This window comes from Mastomys coucha, unplaced genomic scaffold (assembly GCF_008632895.1).
Source record: "Mastomys coucha isolate ucsf_1 unplaced genomic scaffold, UCSF_Mcou_1 pScaffold17, whole genome shotgun sequence".
In the NCBI taxonomy this organism is placed as follows: domain Eukaryota; kingdom Metazoa; phylum Chordata; class Mammalia; order Rodentia; family Muridae; genus Mastomys; species Mastomys coucha.
The window spans coordinates 21,454,636-21,472,578 of NW_022196899.1; the positions used below are offsets into that span (position 1 = coordinate 21,454,636).

The 17,943-nt window shown below is 44.1% G+C and overlaps 1 protein-coding gene across 3 annotated transcripts in view; it reads left to right on the plus strand.

Annotated features, from left to right (window-relative positions):
• The window catches only part of Pld1 (phospholipase D1), a 208,772-nt gene that overhangs the window by 134,725 nt on the left and 56,104 nt on the right, over positions 1-17,943 (plus strand). For 2 of the 3 annotated variants that reach the window (XM_031376479.1, XM_031376478.1), the window contains 7 exons: positions 936-1,046; positions 7,396-7,596; positions 9,124-9,337; positions 10,118-10,231; positions 14,982-15,110; positions 16,194-16,312; positions 17,685-17,798. In XM_031376479.1, coding sequence (XP_031232339.1) covers positions 936-1,046; positions 7,396-7,596; positions 9,124-9,337; positions 10,118-10,231; positions 14,982-15,110; positions 16,194-16,312; positions 17,685-17,798 — 1,002 coding nt within the window. The remainder of the gene's footprint in view (positions 1-935; positions 1,047-7,395; positions 7,597-9,123; positions 9,338-10,117; positions 10,232-14,981; positions 15,111-16,193; positions 16,313-17,684; positions 17,799-17,943) is intronic. The other variant, XM_031376480.1, reaches the window with a different exon arrangement.

Here is a 17,943-nt window from a genome sequence, read left to right on the forward strand (position 1 = left end):
TTTTACAGATGTTCACTCTGTGTGTATGTGGGGACTCACGCCACCTCGTAGAAAGGGAAGAAGGCCTGAATGAGTTATGTCCCCAGTAAATGCTTATTGTTGACAAAGGCACAGCCTTTTCAAAGACCCCAGAGACTCAGAGGGCTGACTCAGAGGGTCTCCTTAGGAGACCAAGGGCAAGTGTTGATAGTGTCCCACCAGAAAGTGCCCCACCATAGCTTTCTCCCCCAGATATTTATGGTTGGAAGATTGTTCCCATACAGAACTGCTCCTAAAGAGAATAGCTAAATCATGCTGTAAACTATTCACGCCACCTCTTTGTTTATCTGCATGGAACGGCTCCACCTTTGTGTTCAGCAGTATGAAATAGATGCACAGCGTGGTATTGTCTCAACAACAAACAAGCAGAAACCCTACCCTGAGACATTTAGGGCACATTTGACACTAGCTGTTGCTTTGAAGACTCGGGGCACAGTTTTCCTGGGTGGTAAGTTCGTGCCAGTGTTCAGAAAGGTATTATAGCTATGGGCACCTTCGGGAGCGGAGGCCTTGCTCTCTGTACTCTGGATTTATTGTTAGTACAGTACCAACACTCTTGTGATTGAGCATATATGGAGGAAGGGAGTGGTTTTCTCTGAGATAATATCATAGATAACCCAGGCTTGCCTTGAACTCCCCCTGTAGCTGAGCTTAGCCTTGAGCTTCAGTTTCTTTACTCCACCTCCCAAGTGCTGTAATAACCAGTATTTGCCACCACACCCAAGTTTTATGTTTTTTATTTGCGTCTTGATATCACGTGTGCCATTCTGCATACTGTCTGTTCGCTAACTGTTTTTATACCAAGTTTCCAGAATAAAGGAAATCTAACACAGGGAAAGGAAGAAGAGAAGAACTTCAGAATTGTCTAGGGGCTCATTCTTGTTTTCTCATGACAGCAACAAGGCGTGCGGATTTTCATAATGCTTTACAAAGAGGTGGAGCTAGCCCTCGGGATCAACAGCGAGTACAGCAAGCGGACTTTGATGCGACTGCACCCCAACATAAAGGTACCCCGGAACCAATGATTACTATCCCACAGGGGCCATTTCTGCATAGATTCCCTTAATGCTCATTTTGAATGAGCAGCATCAAATCTTCAGAAATGCAGACAGTACTACACTTTCTTGTGTTGCTTTCCAAAATTAGCATGCAAAGGCATGGGTATTTCACATATACATACTGTGTTTCTATTGAATCCCCTCCTCACCCCCTTTGTCCAGCCTCCTGCTCCCCTGTACCCCTCCCCTTTATTTTGTGTTCATGGCCCATGTATTTTCATACCCTCTTTCTCCCTGTTCCGCATTCCCTCAAGACTCCTCTTCCTCTCCCGTAATCCTCTTTTCAGTTTCTTGGTCTTACTTATACCCCACAGATATACACATAGATAAATGTTTAAATCTAGGATGTACACATGAGAGAAAACATTTGGTATTTGCCTTTCTAGGTCTGGGTTACTTTACTTAATTTAATAATTTCCCTGTTCGTCCATTTTCCTGCAAATGTCATTATTTCATTCATGATTACTAAATAAAATTCTATTCTGTATACATGTACGTATTCACCTGTTGATGTACATCTAGGTCAGTTCCACTTACTCATCCTTGTGAATAGAACAGCAGTGCATGGATCAGTGTGGTGGATCAGAGTTCTTTGTCTAGCCAAGAGTACCGCTGAGTCCCATGGCAGCTTAATTTCAGTTTTCTTCTCTTTCTTTTCTTTTTTTCTTGGGAATATAATCTTACTATGTTAGTCTGGTTGGCTTGGAACTTGCTCTATAAACTAGGCTGGCCTTTAACTCACAGAGATCCTCCTGCCTGCCTGCCTCCCGGGATCTGGAAAGGTTGTATTACCCGGGATCTGGAAAGGTCCTATTACCCATCCAGGCTTAGTTTCCTAGAGACCTGCACACTGATTCCTGCAGTGGCTCTACCAGTTTACTCCACCAATGTGAAGCAGAGCTTCCTCTTTCTCCATATGCTCTCCAGCAATCACTATTTGTTTTTCTGAGGATGGCTCTTCTGCCCAGCCAAGTTGGATTCTTAAAATGTCTTTAATTTGCATTTCTTTGATGACTAAGGATGTTGAATGCTTTTTAAAATATCTTTCTTTTGAGACTTGTCTCTCCAGCTAAAATATTTCCTCATATTCTCTCTGTTGATTGTTGCAGGAAATATTTTAAAAAGTCATCCTATCATCTCTCCTGCCCCACCGGTCTTGAGTTTCGACTCTAGTACCAGTGCTGGTGGACCACAACACTATGTCCCAGTAGGGTCCCGGTAGGGTCCCACTCAGCATGTGCTCTCCCAGCTAGTGAGTTCATCTCCATGCAACGCCCCACATACCCCATGATCAGCCATCTCAACACCTACTTACCCAGTAGAAACATGACTTTTAAAGCTTAATTATCCAATCAGATTTATATAACAATAAGATCACAATTTACAAGATGCCAATACAATAATTTCAGAGCCAATTGGTAAAGATAGAGCTCTAACCTAATGATTCTAACTTTGTGAAAATCTTAGCTACTTGTGGCTGTTTAAAACCACTTAAGATCAGGATCATCTTCCTGTTCATCTTCCTCCATGTTGGCTCCTCCTTCTCTCTTCCCCAAACTCCTTACTCCACCTCCCTTTTCCTGTCCAATCACAGGCCTGCCACTGCCCTAATGTTATTGGACAGAGAAAGTCCTGCAACAGTTGATGGGTGTGAGTAGATCTTATATTTCTCAACTCTGACCCTGATAACTGAGGATGAAAGTGGAGGCAAGAATATGCTTCTTACACTGTTAGAACCAGGAGCTCTGTCTCCTGCCCATGTCACCATTAAGATAAGCCCAGAAGCACTTGGATGGAAGTTCACCACGAAGGTCTGTGATCTCTGCAAGCAATGAAGAGCCTTGGTCTAGGATGTGAAATGTTGTGGAGTTTGAGATTACCGGTGTCTAGTATGAGTTGTGGATAAAGTAACTGAAATGACAAACAGTTGGAAAACCTCCTTGACATCTCACTAGACCTTAAACCATCCAGCCACAAAGACACTGTCTTAGTCAGGGTGTATATTCCTGCACAAATGTCATGACCAAGAAGCAAGTTGGGGAGGAAAGGGTTTATTCAGCTTACACTTCCATATTGCTGTTGATCACCAGAGGAAGTCAGGACTGGAACTCAAGCAGGTCAGGAAGCAGGAGCTGATGCAGAGGCCATGGAGAGATGTTTCTTTACTGACTTGCTTCCCCTGGCTTGCTCAGCCTGCTCTCTTATAGAACCCAAGACTTCCATCCCAGGGATGATACCACCCATAAGGGGCCCTACCCTCTTGATCACTAATTAAGAAAATACCCCACAGCTGGGTCTCATGGAGGCACTTCCCCAACTGAAGCTCCCTTATCTATGATAACTCCAGCCTGTGTCAAGTTGGCACACAAAACCAGCCAGTACAGACACAAAACTACACTCTAGCAGGCTTAAACCTGTAAGTTATATACTGTACTTGGTTAAAAATCAGCGCAGAGGATAAGTCACATTGAAGCATCTCAATGCTCATTCATCAGATGTAAGAGTACAGGAAGGACCATCACTGAGGATGTGAAAAGACAAGCCAAAAAAAAGAGGAGAAGATATTCACAAATCCTAGACCTGAAAAGGGCTATATTTCTAGGCTACATGGAGTTCTTGAACAACTTGATCATTACAAGACATTTTTCAATGAGCAAGGCTCTGAATGGATACTTCAGGAGATTCCAAAAGCCAAGCCACACTAGATAACATCAAACATTATTGCTAATCAGGGGAGTGCAAAACTCCATTGAGGTGCTAAGTCACATCTACTAGGCGAGTTATAATCCATGGTCAGGTGATATCTTATATCTCAGAGAATATTGGACCTTTGTCCACGTTGCTGAGAATACAGAGCCCTCATAGATGTTGATGGTGTAAATAACAGTACAGCCACTTTGAAAAGCAATCTGCTTGTTCTTCAGAGTTAAGGATACAGCTGCCATATAATCTAGCAATTCCACCTCTAGGTCTACACTCAAGAGAACTGAAAACATAGAACTGTGTACAAACTTACATAGAAATGTGCCTAGTTACACTGCTCATAATAGCTAATAGGTATTAGCTTAATACACTTAAATGCTGGTCACACAATAAATGGGTAAGCAAAGATCAGTATCTTTATGTTCAACATAGGCAGTGGTGAAATACTAAAAGATGACTCAACATGGATTAGCTTCTAAAACACTACACTAAAGAAGTTGTCTTATTGGGTGTAGTGGCCCATGCCTGTGATCTCAGCACTTGGGAGGCAGAAAGAGAGTTGTCATAAGCACAAGAAAAGAATAGTCTAGGTTATAATATAAATTCTAGGGTCAGCCACGGATACATAGGAACACTCTTTCTCTCTCTCTCTCTCTCTCTCTCTCTTGCTCTCTCTCTCTCTCTCTCTCTCTCTCTCTCTCACACACACACACACACACACACACACACACACACACACACACACGGAGAGGAAGGGGGGGAGAGAACACAATGTATGTTATGTGAAAGTAGCCAGGAAGATGGTCAGCAAGAAAGGGGAGAGAGAATAAGAAGTCTGATGATGTCGTGTATAATGAAACCTATCACTCTGCATGCTCACTTAAAATGAAATTTAAAGGAAGAATTAGGGTGGTATTGTGGGTTAAAAATAGTGTACCCGCACCGGGTGAGCATCGGGGGCTGTGAGAAGCCGCAGGACCCTACTCTGGGGGTAGAGTAGAGAAGTGCAGTCTGAGGTCTCCACGGAACCTGCTGGAGTTGACTCGGGGTCCCTGGGCCTGCACAGAGTCTGAAGACCACAGGTTCTAGTTCTTAGGCACTGTAGATGCCGCTGGATGTCATGGAAGAGCTGAGAACAGAGTGGAGGTGGCAGGTGGGCTCTAGCCTGTGGCTAAAGGGAAAAGGGCAGGGGGAAGAGCTCTGGCTGGGTCCACTTGGCTTGGGTGGGTGGGCGGCTTGGCTTGGCGGGGACAGTGGCTGGGAACAGAGAGAGGTCTCCTGCAGGAGATTAGATGCGCTGTTAGGGGAAGACCTGCTCCAGTGTGAAGAGGCAGTTCATGGTTTTAAAGTGTTTACTGTAGAAAGGCAGAGAAAGGGAGAAAGTTGAGAAGTAGTGACCAGCCATGGCCATATGGGGGTGGGGAGGGAATATGGAGAGAGGGGGAGTAAGAGGGCAGGAAGCAAGGGAGAGAAGCAGGAGTAAGAGTAAGAGAGGGAGGAGGGGGTAAGCAGGCCCTTTTATAGTGGGCCGGGCTTACCTGGCTGTTGTCAGGTAACTGTGGGGAAGAGCATACCTGGCTATTGCCAGGCAACTGTTGGGTTGGAGTCCAGACAGAATACCAGGAGCTTGGGGCATTGCCCTATGTTACTGATGGCCACAGAATTCTGGAGCTGGGGCCTCGGGTGAGGAACCTAGTGTCTGAGAATGTCGTGGCAAACTTCCTTCTGTCCCTTACAGAGTTATCTGCTGTGTCTCCAGGGTTTAAACCTAGCCCAACTAGAAAACAGGCTGCCTTTCACTGTCCAAAAATGGTGTGATGACTCCTGCCTTTAACCACCACTAAGGAGGTGGAGGCAGGAGGATGTCTATATTTGAGAACAGACTGGTCTATATAGTGAGTTCCAGATTAACCAGGGCTACATAGTGAGGTCCTGTTGGAGGAGGAGGAGGAGGAGCAGAAGGAGGAGGAGGAGCCGGAGGAGGAGGAGCAGGAGGAGGAGGAGCAGGAGGAGGAGGAGGAGGAGGAAAATGATGATGATGATGAGTCAAATAAAAATAAAAACATATCAAAACTTACAGGAATTTGCAAAAGCAATACAAAAGGGAGATGTTTATAGCTATAAGTTCTTCATTAGAAAAGAGATAAAGTGTCAAAATGTCAGTTTATACTTAACACTTAAGGATCCAGACAGAGAGAACAAAGCAAACCTAAAGATAGCACAAGAAAGGAAATGACAAAGAGTGCATAGACACACCACAGGCAGAACAGAAAAAAAAAAATCAGTGGAACCAAAAGTTGGTTCTTAGAAGAATCGACTCATTCCAGAAACCTTTATGTGGAAGGAGGAGGAGAAAGGAAAATGACTCAAGTTTCTGAAGGCAAGACGTGAAAGAGGGGCCATGGGGAAGAATCCACAGGAGTGGGAAGGATTCCAGGGATTCTGTGAACACAAGCACACCCACTAACCGGCTGAACAGGACAAAACCTGCTAACTCAAGACGAAGAATCTGGATAGATCCAGCCAGTCAGGAGATCAACCAATAGTTAAAAATTCCTCCCCAGGGAAAAACACTGGGTCCTTTGGATGGCTTCATTGATGAGCTTTGACCAACAGTTAAAGAAGGCCTACATCAGTCCTTCTCAAATCTAGTCAGTGACCAGAAAGGAAGACTGGCTCGCTGAAGGATGCACACCAAAACTGGTAGTGTGGTAGACTTCATGTTTTATGTATTTTACCACAATAAATGAAAGCATTAGCCAATATTTTGGGGGGCCACCCTTATTGGAAAAAAATAATAGGATCATATAGGGAATCATCCTGAAGCGGTTTATCAAGCTTTTCCAAGTACTTCATGTAAGACGCTGTCCAGGCATCTGTGTGCTTGTATCAGCAGGATATAAATATAAGTTCTTATTTTTTGTTGTTCTTGTTTGTTTGTTTGTTTGTTTGTTTGTTTGTTGAGACAGGGTTTTTCTGTATAACCACCCTGGCTGCCCTGGGACCAGGCTGGCACCACAGAGATCTGCTTGCCTCTGCCTCTCAAGTGTTGGGATTAAAAGCATGCACCACCATACCCAGCACCAAAATAATTTATAAATGTCTTTCCACAAATACATGATGGCTGAGTGTTTTATTTATTTATTTATTAATTTATACCGAGTGTTACCCTTGGGGGGGGGTGGAAAGAGAACCTACAGCTATTAAATTGACATAGCTTTAATGGTTGCCTTTCAAGTCAAATGACAATTTCTTCAAAATATCTCATTAGACTGAAAACTTAAACCATAAGAAGGCACATGTAAGGGCCTGTACCTGGGATCCCAGCATTTAGGAAGCTGAGACAAGAGGATCTCAAGTTCAAGACCAGCCAGGGTAATCCTTAAAAAGAAAAAAAAAAATTAGTTGCAAATCTTTCTCTGCTAATACTGAGACTAAAATTCGAAGCTTAAGAAACTTTCTTTGGCATATATAAAACACATTTTGTACCTGAGTTACTTTTAAGAATATTTTTTCAAGGAGAAAGCAGCCTATCTTATTGAAATGTGAAGGCCAGTTATAAAATATATTCTCTGTGCATTTCTCCTGTCTCCAGGTGATGAGACACCCAGACCACGTGTCCTCCAGTGTGTACCTGTGGGCTCACCATGAGAAGCTCGTCATTATCGACCAATCAGTGGCTTTCGTGGGTGGGATTGACCTGGCCTACGGGAGGTGGGACGACAATGAACACAGACTCACAGACGTGGGCAGCGTCAAGCGGGTCACCTCAGGACAGTCTCTGGGCTCCCTCACCGTAAGTACCTGTGGGACAGCACAAAACCGGCAGGCTTGTCTAAACCCATATGTGTAGCTTAACTGAAAAATGACAGGCCTGTCATGGAAGTAGTGTGACTGACCCAGGAATGCAGAGCTGGCTTTTCCTGAGAGGCATGGTGGACACACCTGCTTCCCTATACTAGCCCACACCACCGGCCTAGCCTGGAACCCATCTTCTTTCCACTTCTCTTCTGTAAGAAGAAAAAGCAAGTTTGGTGTGGAGTATGTTATCTGAATCAGCTCCCTGGTTTTCCGTTCAAACCAAGGATTTAATTTTTAATTTGAGGAAAAAGATGTTCATTAACAAAAATGTGTGACAATCAATACTTAGGTTAAATCAGAGTAAGAAGCTCATTAAGGTTGGTGCTGCAGTGACCTCTGCGCACCCTATAAGAGCGTGTGCTCAGCTATCGTGAGTGCTTTTTAGAATTTCGTAGTTATGGACACAAAAATCAGTAGGTCATCCCAGGGCCGTTTAGAGGGGATCTATCTAGCTAATACCTTCTCAAAATGCCTGCCAATCAAGAGCTGCCAAAATATCTCCATTTGTATATGCACCTGCTTTGTGTTTCAGCTCTCTGTTGTCGAAATGCAGTATATTTATCAAAACACTTGATTGGCTCTTCTTATTTACCGATAGGAATATTGGTGGCTTTTCTGGGGGTTGAAAAAAAAAGCACGATGGACTGATGAACGTATTTATTACCTCTTCTCATTGCTGGGACCAAAGTACTTGACAAGAAGCAGCTTAGAGAGATAGGATTTGTGTTGGCCCAAAGCACAGTATGCTGAGGCAGGCGTATCCCATTACATCTGCAGTTAGGAAGCAACAAGCGATCAAACCTCAACGTCCACCCACAGTGATTCCCCTCCGCCAGCAAGGCTCTAATCCCCTAACACCTTTTGAAACAGTGCCACCAACTGGAGACTAAGTGTTCAAACAGCCTGTGGGGGACATTTCTCACTCAGTCCCCAACTGTGGGGGACAAAGACAGTGATTGACAGAGGAAGTCAGAGAAGTTGGGTAGTTTAACAATGAATTTGATATTGTAATCAGTGGGAGGTAAAGGGGTCAGGGAAATGAAATCCAGGTTTTATTGAGGCACTGTGGCATGTGAGGGGCAGAGGTGATGGATCTCTTGAGTTTGAGATCAGCTTGGTCTATATAACAAGTCCCAGGAAAGCCAGGTCTAGAGAGAGAGAGAGAGAGAGAGAGAGAGAGAGAGAGAGAGAGAGAGAGAGACCCTGTCTCATAAAACAAACAAACAACAAGAACAAAAAGAAGCAAACAGAAGAGTTTGTCCTGCTAAAGGAGGAGCCACAGCAGGGCTCATGTGGCTGAAGAGCTCACTACCACCCCGTGGCCTACCTGAGACTCTACGGAGAATCTGTTCTGGGGTGACCACCGTTTGTAAACTGCCTCTTAGCTCAAATTAAGTGAAAGCTCTAACGTTGTAGCATACTTCATGTGTGGTCTTTTTTCTTCTTTTAATAACTTTCTCAGGCAGCATCAGTAGAGTCTATGGAATCCTTAAGCCTCAGGAATAAACATGAATCTCATAAAAACGAGCCCATCTCAAAAGCTGTTGATGAGATCGACATGAAGTTGAAAGGGATAGGAAAGCCCGGGAAGTTCTCCAAATTTAGCCTCTATCGCCAGCTGCACCGTCGCCAACTGCACAATGCGGACAGCATCAGCAGCATCGACAGCACCTCCAGTGAGTCACGCCTTTGCTAGAGCTTTTCTTGGCTGCACTGTGGGCCTTGTAGCCCTTGCCTGTCTGCTTTTCAAAGACCCGTGGTGGCATTCGGCGGATCATGCGCAAAGGCTGCCATGCATCCTGTGTGACACCATGGCACTGGGACTCTGTGTTTTGAGACAGGGTCCCATGCAACCCAGGCTGGTCTCAACCTCGCTTGTGTGATAGAAACTGATCTTGGGCTCTTGGCTGTGCCATGCTGGGATCACAGATGGCACCACCATGCCTGTTTTATAAGGTTCTAGGGGTTTAGACAGGTCCTGTGCATGTAAGCAAGCACTCTACCAATTGGGCTCCATGCCCTGTCTTCTTTGCCTCATTTTAAAAACATATTAATTATTAATACTATTTAATCATAGCCACTATTGATACTTTTGATGGTCACATAATGACTAAAATATGACAAGCTACAAAGAGAAAAGGAGCATTAGGTGTCCTCTATAAACCTTGCATAGAATAAATTTATTTATTTTTTCATCCAGAAATATATCATGCTTGTATCAGCAGACATTAGATGTTCTATATCGTATGAATTTACTATTCTTCACTTAAAGTAATGCGATTTTTCTATCACACTAGATCTTATGGCTGATTTGATAGACCTGCTTGTTCTAAAAAAATGATTAAGCGTGCTTTCAAGTTTATAAAATGTGATACATAGACATATATGACATAGATATGTAAATACATTTCTTTGTAAAACAAAACAAAAAAAAAAGAACTCTCAACTTTCTCCAGGTTATTGTAACCACTATAGAAGTCATCAGAATTTAATCCATGGGTTAAAGCCCCACTTGAAACTCTTTCGCCCTTCCAGTGAGTCTGAGCAGGGGCTCACTAGTCACAGTGCTGGTAAGTGACTGGCTAGTGTCACAACCCCATGGGCTTCAGCTTCTGTTGCTTCCTTTGCTGCCCCACCACAGTGAGTGTGTGTTCGTGTTGTCTTTCTGCTCAGTCCTCTTGTCCCATACGTTAGGTTAGGTTAGACCTCCTCCATGCAAGTGCGCAAGTGCAAGCGCTGTACGTCTGAGGATCTACTCCTTAGCAGTGAAGAGAAAGAACACACACACACACACACACACACACACACACACACACACACACACACCTCTGTGCGAGGCAGAAGGACTTTCCCTTGCTGACCTAGGGAAATGTTTTGAGTAGGGAGCCTGTCCTTGGATCTGACAATACCTGGAGAGGTTAGGTGAGGACAGGAAGGTGTTGCAAGTGAAGGAAGTGAATCCCGCAAAGGCACATGAATGGAAAAGACCAACTTCTTACCTGTTACTAGGAAATGCCACTTGCAGCTAAGGCATGTGACTGGTGTTAAAAGGGTGCACTGAGGCAGAGTCCCAGACAAAGCGAGGGAAATGCAACTTCATTTGTTGGGAAAATGTTGAGGGTTTTTGAATAGAACTAGACTATTTTACATGGGGAATGGTTAAAAAATGTTATCTGATACTTTTTATGGGAAGAATCAGATTCTTGAAGAGAGAATTAATCAGGGCCTACATTATGGAGGAGAGAATAAGAAAGGTTTTGGCAAATGATGTCAAGATGGGGAATCACTACAGTACACATCTAACTTAGCAGAAATGCAAGCACCCATCCATCTTTGGCTCGACCGCAATGCTAATATTCTGTTCTGCTAGATTAGGAGGTTGGAGGCCAGCTGACAGGCCTGGATGAATCTCCAGGGCACCTGACCAGTGAGGCTGGAACTTGAAGAGTGGTTCAAACGTTCTTCAGGAACCCAGCTATTAACTTATTTTTAATTGCACGTGTTTATTTTTCTGTGCTTATGTGTATATGCATAGGCCAAGGTGTCTGTGTGGAAGTCAGAGAACAACTCGTAGGAGTTGTTTTCTCTTTCCTCTATGAGAGCCAAGGGATTGAACTCAGGTCTCTAGGCTTGGTGACGAGCACCTTTATCTACTAAGCTATCACATGGACCCAGCCCTAGCAGTATTTAAAGGGCATTAACTATAGGTAATAAACCAACGCTCAGTATAACTGGTAGTTTTGTAAATCTAACAATATTGATACACAGTTTAAAATGAAAAACATTATATGGGAACATATTATATGTCTTAGCAATTTAACATAAGGCTAGTTCTTGGTTGATCTATGAGTTTAGGGACAACTTTCACTCTGTCTGTCTGTAACCTGTGTGAGCCTCAAGCTTCTGAGGTCTGGAAGTTTCTGAGAAACTGAGGGGACTGAGGCAGGATACCTGTAGCTGTAAAGAAAAAGTAAGAGCAGGTCTGGAAAGTATCCATTCTGGTATGTATGTTTGCTGATTTATAATTGCAGTTCAAAACGAGATTGAAGAATAAGGTTGCAGAAGTATTAAAGAGGTGGTCTGTAGTTTGATGATTGGTGGTGTGCACAATGGAGCACGTGGGACAGAGGCAGAAAGGTATTTGGCATGTTAGACCAACCTCTGGTTGAGGGCGTGAGACCCACGTGATGATCTGAGGGCACAGTGCTGATGGAGAGAGTCCTTGGCATGCATTCATTGTCCCCTCCACTCATCAACTGGAGACAAGTTTGTTTTAGAGAAAAGGAGGAAGTAAACAACACAGATGTTAGACTCTGGGAAGGATAAGGAAGTAGGAGTTATGGGGGTACGGGGGAGACCCAAACTTGAGTCCCATGAGATAATAATATGTACTGCTAACCGCTGAGCCATCTCTCCAGCCTTCTTATGCACTTAATTGAATAAATCTGCGCTGAGCTCCTATGACATGCCAACCACTGCCCTAAGTACTGTGGATGAAGTGAATGTAGCAGATGAAATACACTTAGCAAGCTGGGCAGTAAGGACAGAGTGACATACACAGATAGCTTGTTGTCCATAATTGTCACAGAGACCAGTAGGGTGAGAGCAGGGGGACCAATGAACTATTTTATGTAACCTGATGAAAGAATGGTGCTCTTAAGGGTTGGATTTCAACTGGAGGTCAAGGGGAAGAGGAGGAGAAGATGGAACTGTCTGAGGAGGGATCTCAAGCAGAATCAGTAGCAGAGGGAGACAGTTGGGCAGAGAAAAGGAGAGAAGCCTGGGTGCCTGGGAGGCTGGAACCAAGTCACCCTCGAAGGCATCATTGATGCTAGAGGATGGTGGCAATTGTACTCCCAGGTGTGACAGCAAGGTCAGGTGACTTTCAGAAAGAATGGGAAGATGCCCCTGCTGCCAACATTAGCTGTTGACAGACAGACGGGCGCAGAAAACTGGCAGGCACGAGATATCCAGGGAGGAGAGATGCAACTGTGATGACGTCGTCTGGGAGCCAGCTGCTCACAGAGGGCCGTGCATGCGTGGCTACCTCCATGTGCTATTCAGAGGACGGCTTGGAATAACTGAGCCTTGCCTAGTAACAGAAGCATATCTAAACTGTGGGCATCTGAACTCAGTTACTACTATGGGTCATTTTCTGAGACTAGAAGACTACTTTCATTTTGTTTTCCAAGTGATAGCTGGCTGTCATACTATTTCGATACGTGTATATGTTAAAACCTTGGCTTCATTTCTCAAGTTGATGGAAATAAATTATTTATATGTACATATTTGCAGTTATCACCTCAACTAATACTGTGTCTCAAACTTAATAACCATGTTTGTGTTTCTTCATTTTTTTATTAAGTATGTGGAGGCGTTGGGGGGTCCACATGTTTGTGCAGGACACGGGAGGCCTGTGGAGATCGGAGAACATTTTGGGAGAGTCAATTCTTTCTTTTTACCTTGTGAGTCCTGAGGACTGATTCATGGTCTCACAGACCTTCGTCTACTGACTGAACCACCTCTTTGTGTCTATGTTTTGCGAATTTGGAGTTGACTTATCATTGATTTTGTATTCTCACTCTCTCTGCCCCTCCTTACCTACCCCCCTGCCCAACACCCCCTCCCCAACATATACCATGCTCACTGTGAAAAGCCTACAGGGCCACAACAGGTGGCATGTGCTCTTTCTGTTAGACCTACACAGCAGGAAAGCCAATGGCTGGGTGAAGATAACAGAAGTCTGTTTCAAACATGGGGTGGTTCTGTTGACATTGACAGTTTAAACCATTTGTTTCCAGTATTCCAACAACCTTTGGAAAGTTAATTACTTCTGAGATTGAGTGTTAGTTGTGTGTGGTGACTATTTGCTCTGCAGACATCTTTTAATTACTTCCTGCCTGCAGGGAGCTCCCGCAGGAGGATATGGTGCCTACTCTTGATTTTATCGGCTATTGGAGGAGGGATATCCATTCACATTTTTATGCAATTATATGTCCTGGGCCAGAGACCTTAGATGGGCATTTTCAGACAGGACACTACTAGTGCCAATGAAGCCACTCTCTGCAAGGGTCTGCTCTGTCTTTTGAGACCCAGGTTGATATGGCTCACGAGGAATGACTAAGAGATCAGGCCAAAGGGAGGGAAGAATATTTTAGGCAGAATGGGTAAAATGCTAAGAGGCAAGGCAGTTGAGCCTGTCAAAATACAAATATAAGGCACGTGAAGCCTGGGGCTAAGCAAAGGGAAAACGAGGAATCAAAAGAGAGATGGCTGTCAGCTTGGGAAACACAGTAGGTGATTCTAGAGAGGTTGTTTTTTTTTTTTTTTTTAACAACTTAGCATTTTACAAAGGCATTTCCTGGGGTGATATGGAGTGGTAAAATGTGGTGACCTCTCTCATTAGCTACTTCAAGTGGTTCTACTATTCATTTAACAACCGTTTCCCTTCCCCTCCTCCCCCCCGCACACCTACGTGGCTAACATCTCTGTGCCAAGCACTGCGTGTGATTTCAGTTCTGCTCTTCCCTGCTTTGTTGTCTTCATGGCTGGCACATCCCCGAAGCTTTCAAACTGTTTAGCTTGAGGTATCTGCTCTTAAGTAGAGTGGCCTATTTGGCATTTTGTGGAATGCTACTGCAAATGGCTGCTTTACTGCCTTGATTGTAAGCTTCCGCCTGTTGTTATATTTTTATGGATGATGTTTGTGATTTTAGCGATATAGAATGTTAAAGACTGCAAGTTCTTAGTTGTCATCTAGGCGACGTGTACTCTTTACATAAGGCTTTTATGACCCCAAAAGTTGAAGTTTGGTGTCATGTACCTAGCTAACTGTGGGGCTGGAACATGGGCTGCCTGTAAACATGAGACTCATTCTTTTTGAGATGAGAAGGCTTGGGGTATCTACTGTACTGGTTAGGGAAGAGCTAGCCTGGGTCCTGTTGCCTCTGCCTGGGGTAGTTCATCCTTACTTGGCTCCAGTGTTCTCCTGGAGCCCCGCCTGGGGAGTTCTCTCTTTATAGTTTACTCTGTGGGCCACTTTCCCTGACCTGGTAGGCTCTGAGAAGAAGCTGCTCAGCTGCCAAGAAGGTTAAATTCCATGGTATGATGCTAACTCTGGTTAGGGCATCCATTGCTACCTACAGTAACTCACGTGAGGGTTGGCATACGACGTCAGCCCACAGTCCCTGATCAAATGGACACGGGCTGTCCTAGTGAGGAAGAGAAGTGAATGTGCATTAAGAGTCTTATAAGAAATCAGGAGGTCCCTCTCTGGGCCTACCAGCTCTCAGCGTCTGAGCCAATGTTGCATGTTCACAGACACTGGCTCCATCCGCAGCGTGCAGACCGGAGTGGGAGAGCTCCATGGGGAGACGAGGTTTTGGCACGGGAAGGATTACTGCAACTTTGTCTTCAAGGACTGGGTTCAACTGGACAAACCTTTTGCTGGTGAGTATAGGGGTGGTGATGGCTGCCACTCTTCTGTTTTTCACTTTGAGGCACCTCAGAAGCATGCCTGCGCGTGAGCTAAGCGGCTGTCCGTTTTGCTTATTTAAATTTTTTGATTGGCATGTATTAATTACATACAGTAATGCTTCATTATGACATTTTCACACATGTGTATAAAGTATTTGGATTATTACCCATCCCCATCTATCACCCTCTTTCTCCTCTCCCGTTTCCACTGATCTCCTTTCTCTTCCGATGAGAAGCCCTTCCCTTTTGTTTTTTGATGGTCTGGCGAGTTTAATTAGGTTTGCTTATAGGAGCGTGGATAAGGAGTCACTCATAGGAGCGCAGGTGACTTATAAATGTCTACTCCATTGAAGAAAATGTCTTCCCCTCCCTGGCCATTGACTACCTAAAGATCCTTAGTAAGTGCCTCAGACTCTTCCCCTCCCTGGTCGTTGACTACCTACAGATCCTCAGTAATGGTCTCAGAGTCTCATTATTGTTTTATTCAAATCTTGGAAATTTTGGTTGAATTTTGGAGATCTGATTTTGTCATACCTATATGAGTCTCTTGTTGTGTGATAAGAAAAAAAATAAACATTTTAAACCTCTAAATTTCCCAAGGGCATATTTTTAGGGCAATAAACAGACCTTCTCTACGAGAGGGTAGTTTTTTTGATCATGTTCTTTTGTATTCGTTCTCTTCATCTTCCTTCACTAGAGAAATCTATCTTAGGTAATGATTGTGCTCATATGCCTAAGAGGGGGTTAGTATAGTTTAGTACAGTATAGTGTACTACAATACAGTATAGTATAGTATATATAACCTGCTGTTATTTCCACAGATCCAAAAGAAATTCCTATCAAGCAGGCAAGCTTGTACCAATTTACATCTTGCCTCGTCTACAGATTAATATTGAGCAAAATAGAAGCATATATTAGGGTCAGTAGAGAGGTAGGGGGAATCATTGAAGATCTGTGTTTCCCTTGATCATGAATACCATGATCTCCTAATTGAGTGTTTTTGCCCCTGTCACCAAACTTAGAGATGGGTCCTTGCCTGGTGTCCTTGCCGGGCAGATTTCATTGACAGGTACTCTACCCCACGGATGCCTTGGCATGATATCGGTTCTGTAGTCCACGGAAAGGCAGCTCGTGACGTGGCTCGACACTTCATCCAGCGCTGGAACTTCACAAAGGTACTAATGCTTATATGCCTTGGTCTACACGAAGAAGAGTGGTTTCTGGCCAAGGAGAAGCTCAGCGGGTTGGCGGGAAAGGGCTGCAGTGGCCATGTCTGTGACACCATCTATTGTTATAGTGCTGGGTTTCAGAATTCTACACAAAAGGAAAACGTTTTTTTTGGGGGGGGTATTATGATAGACAGCTTTGGATGCAGAGGGATAGATGTGGTAATCATAGCCTGTAGGCATACATGTTAATTATTTGCAGAGATAAGACCAGTGGACAACCGTTAGGGGGTCTGTGGGGCTTGTCTAGATGAGGGGCTTCAACTGTGAAGTCCCTTCATCCCTGAGCTGCCTGGCCTGGAGTGTGAGTACTGGACTGTGGGGCAGGCTCTGGGCAAGAAAGCAGGCCGAGGCAGAGTTAACCCTTTTCTTTCGATGGAACCCACGTACAAGCTACCATTGCTTGTAACAGTAAGACCTGAACATGCAGAAATCCAGTCAGGTAGCCGGTGCTGTTAAGGGGTCATAGCACTGCCCGATGCTTGTCTCCTCTGAGAATCTGGGAAAGGGAGCTAGCTGATCTACTTGTGTGAACAGCTTAGAGTACCAATTTGCTTATCATTCGCATGAAAGTTACAAAGCAATTGGTAGAGTTTTTTTTAAAAGACAAATTTGGAGGAAGATAAACGAGTAAGCAAAGCAATATTGCTTTTAATCTACTGTACTGTCAAAGACAAAAACACTGCTAATATTCACAGTCAGGTTTTCTTTACTCTCATGCCCTGCTCCTGAGAGGATAAATTAACACAGCACTCAAAAATAGTTATAGATATAAAATCTTTTCCCAGAGAAAGTATTTTTGCATCACTTCTAGGTTTTTAAGTACAGCAAGAGTTAGTTAAAATGCTAATTAATAGTACTAAAGACATTGTTTTTGAGACAGAGTCTTACTGTGTAGGCCAGTCTAGCCTGGGTGACAGATGATCCCCTGAATTCCTGAGTAATATGGGTGCTTTTAACCACTGAGCCACCTCCCAGAACACCTGAGTAACAGGAATCTAACAAGTATTTGGGCTATTTTACTATGGGGTTGTTTAAAATGAAACTGTGGCTAACTGCAGTGGCTAGACAGTTACAACATGTCCACAAAATAAGAATTTCATTTTCCCAATTACATGTCTTCATAACTGTGGGTTGCATTGAATTCTCCTTTACGTTATGAACACAGCGGTAAAAGACAGAAAACTGGAAGCAGAAAACAAAGACGACTTTCAGCTTGGACACGTGTGTTGATAGTTTTTCTGCTTCACTCTTCGAATGCAGGACTAATGGACCTCTCTTCTCATTCTGCTCGTTCTTGAACTTGCCTTTTCTGTTTCAGATCATGAAGCCAAAATACCGCTCCCTTTCTTATCCGTTCCTGCTACCCAAGTCTCAAGCGACGGCGCATGAGCTGAGGTATCAGGTGCCAGGGGCCGTCCACGCCAAAGTGCAGGTGAGCAACGTCACTGTGACGGGGCCAGCTTTCTGCTGCTTTCACTTCAGATTTGCCTAAAAGCATTTTTTTCTGTAGCCACCTAAATGGATCTGTGAAACCTCGGTGTTGCGTTTACTCTTAATGGGTTCAGTTTGCTATCTTT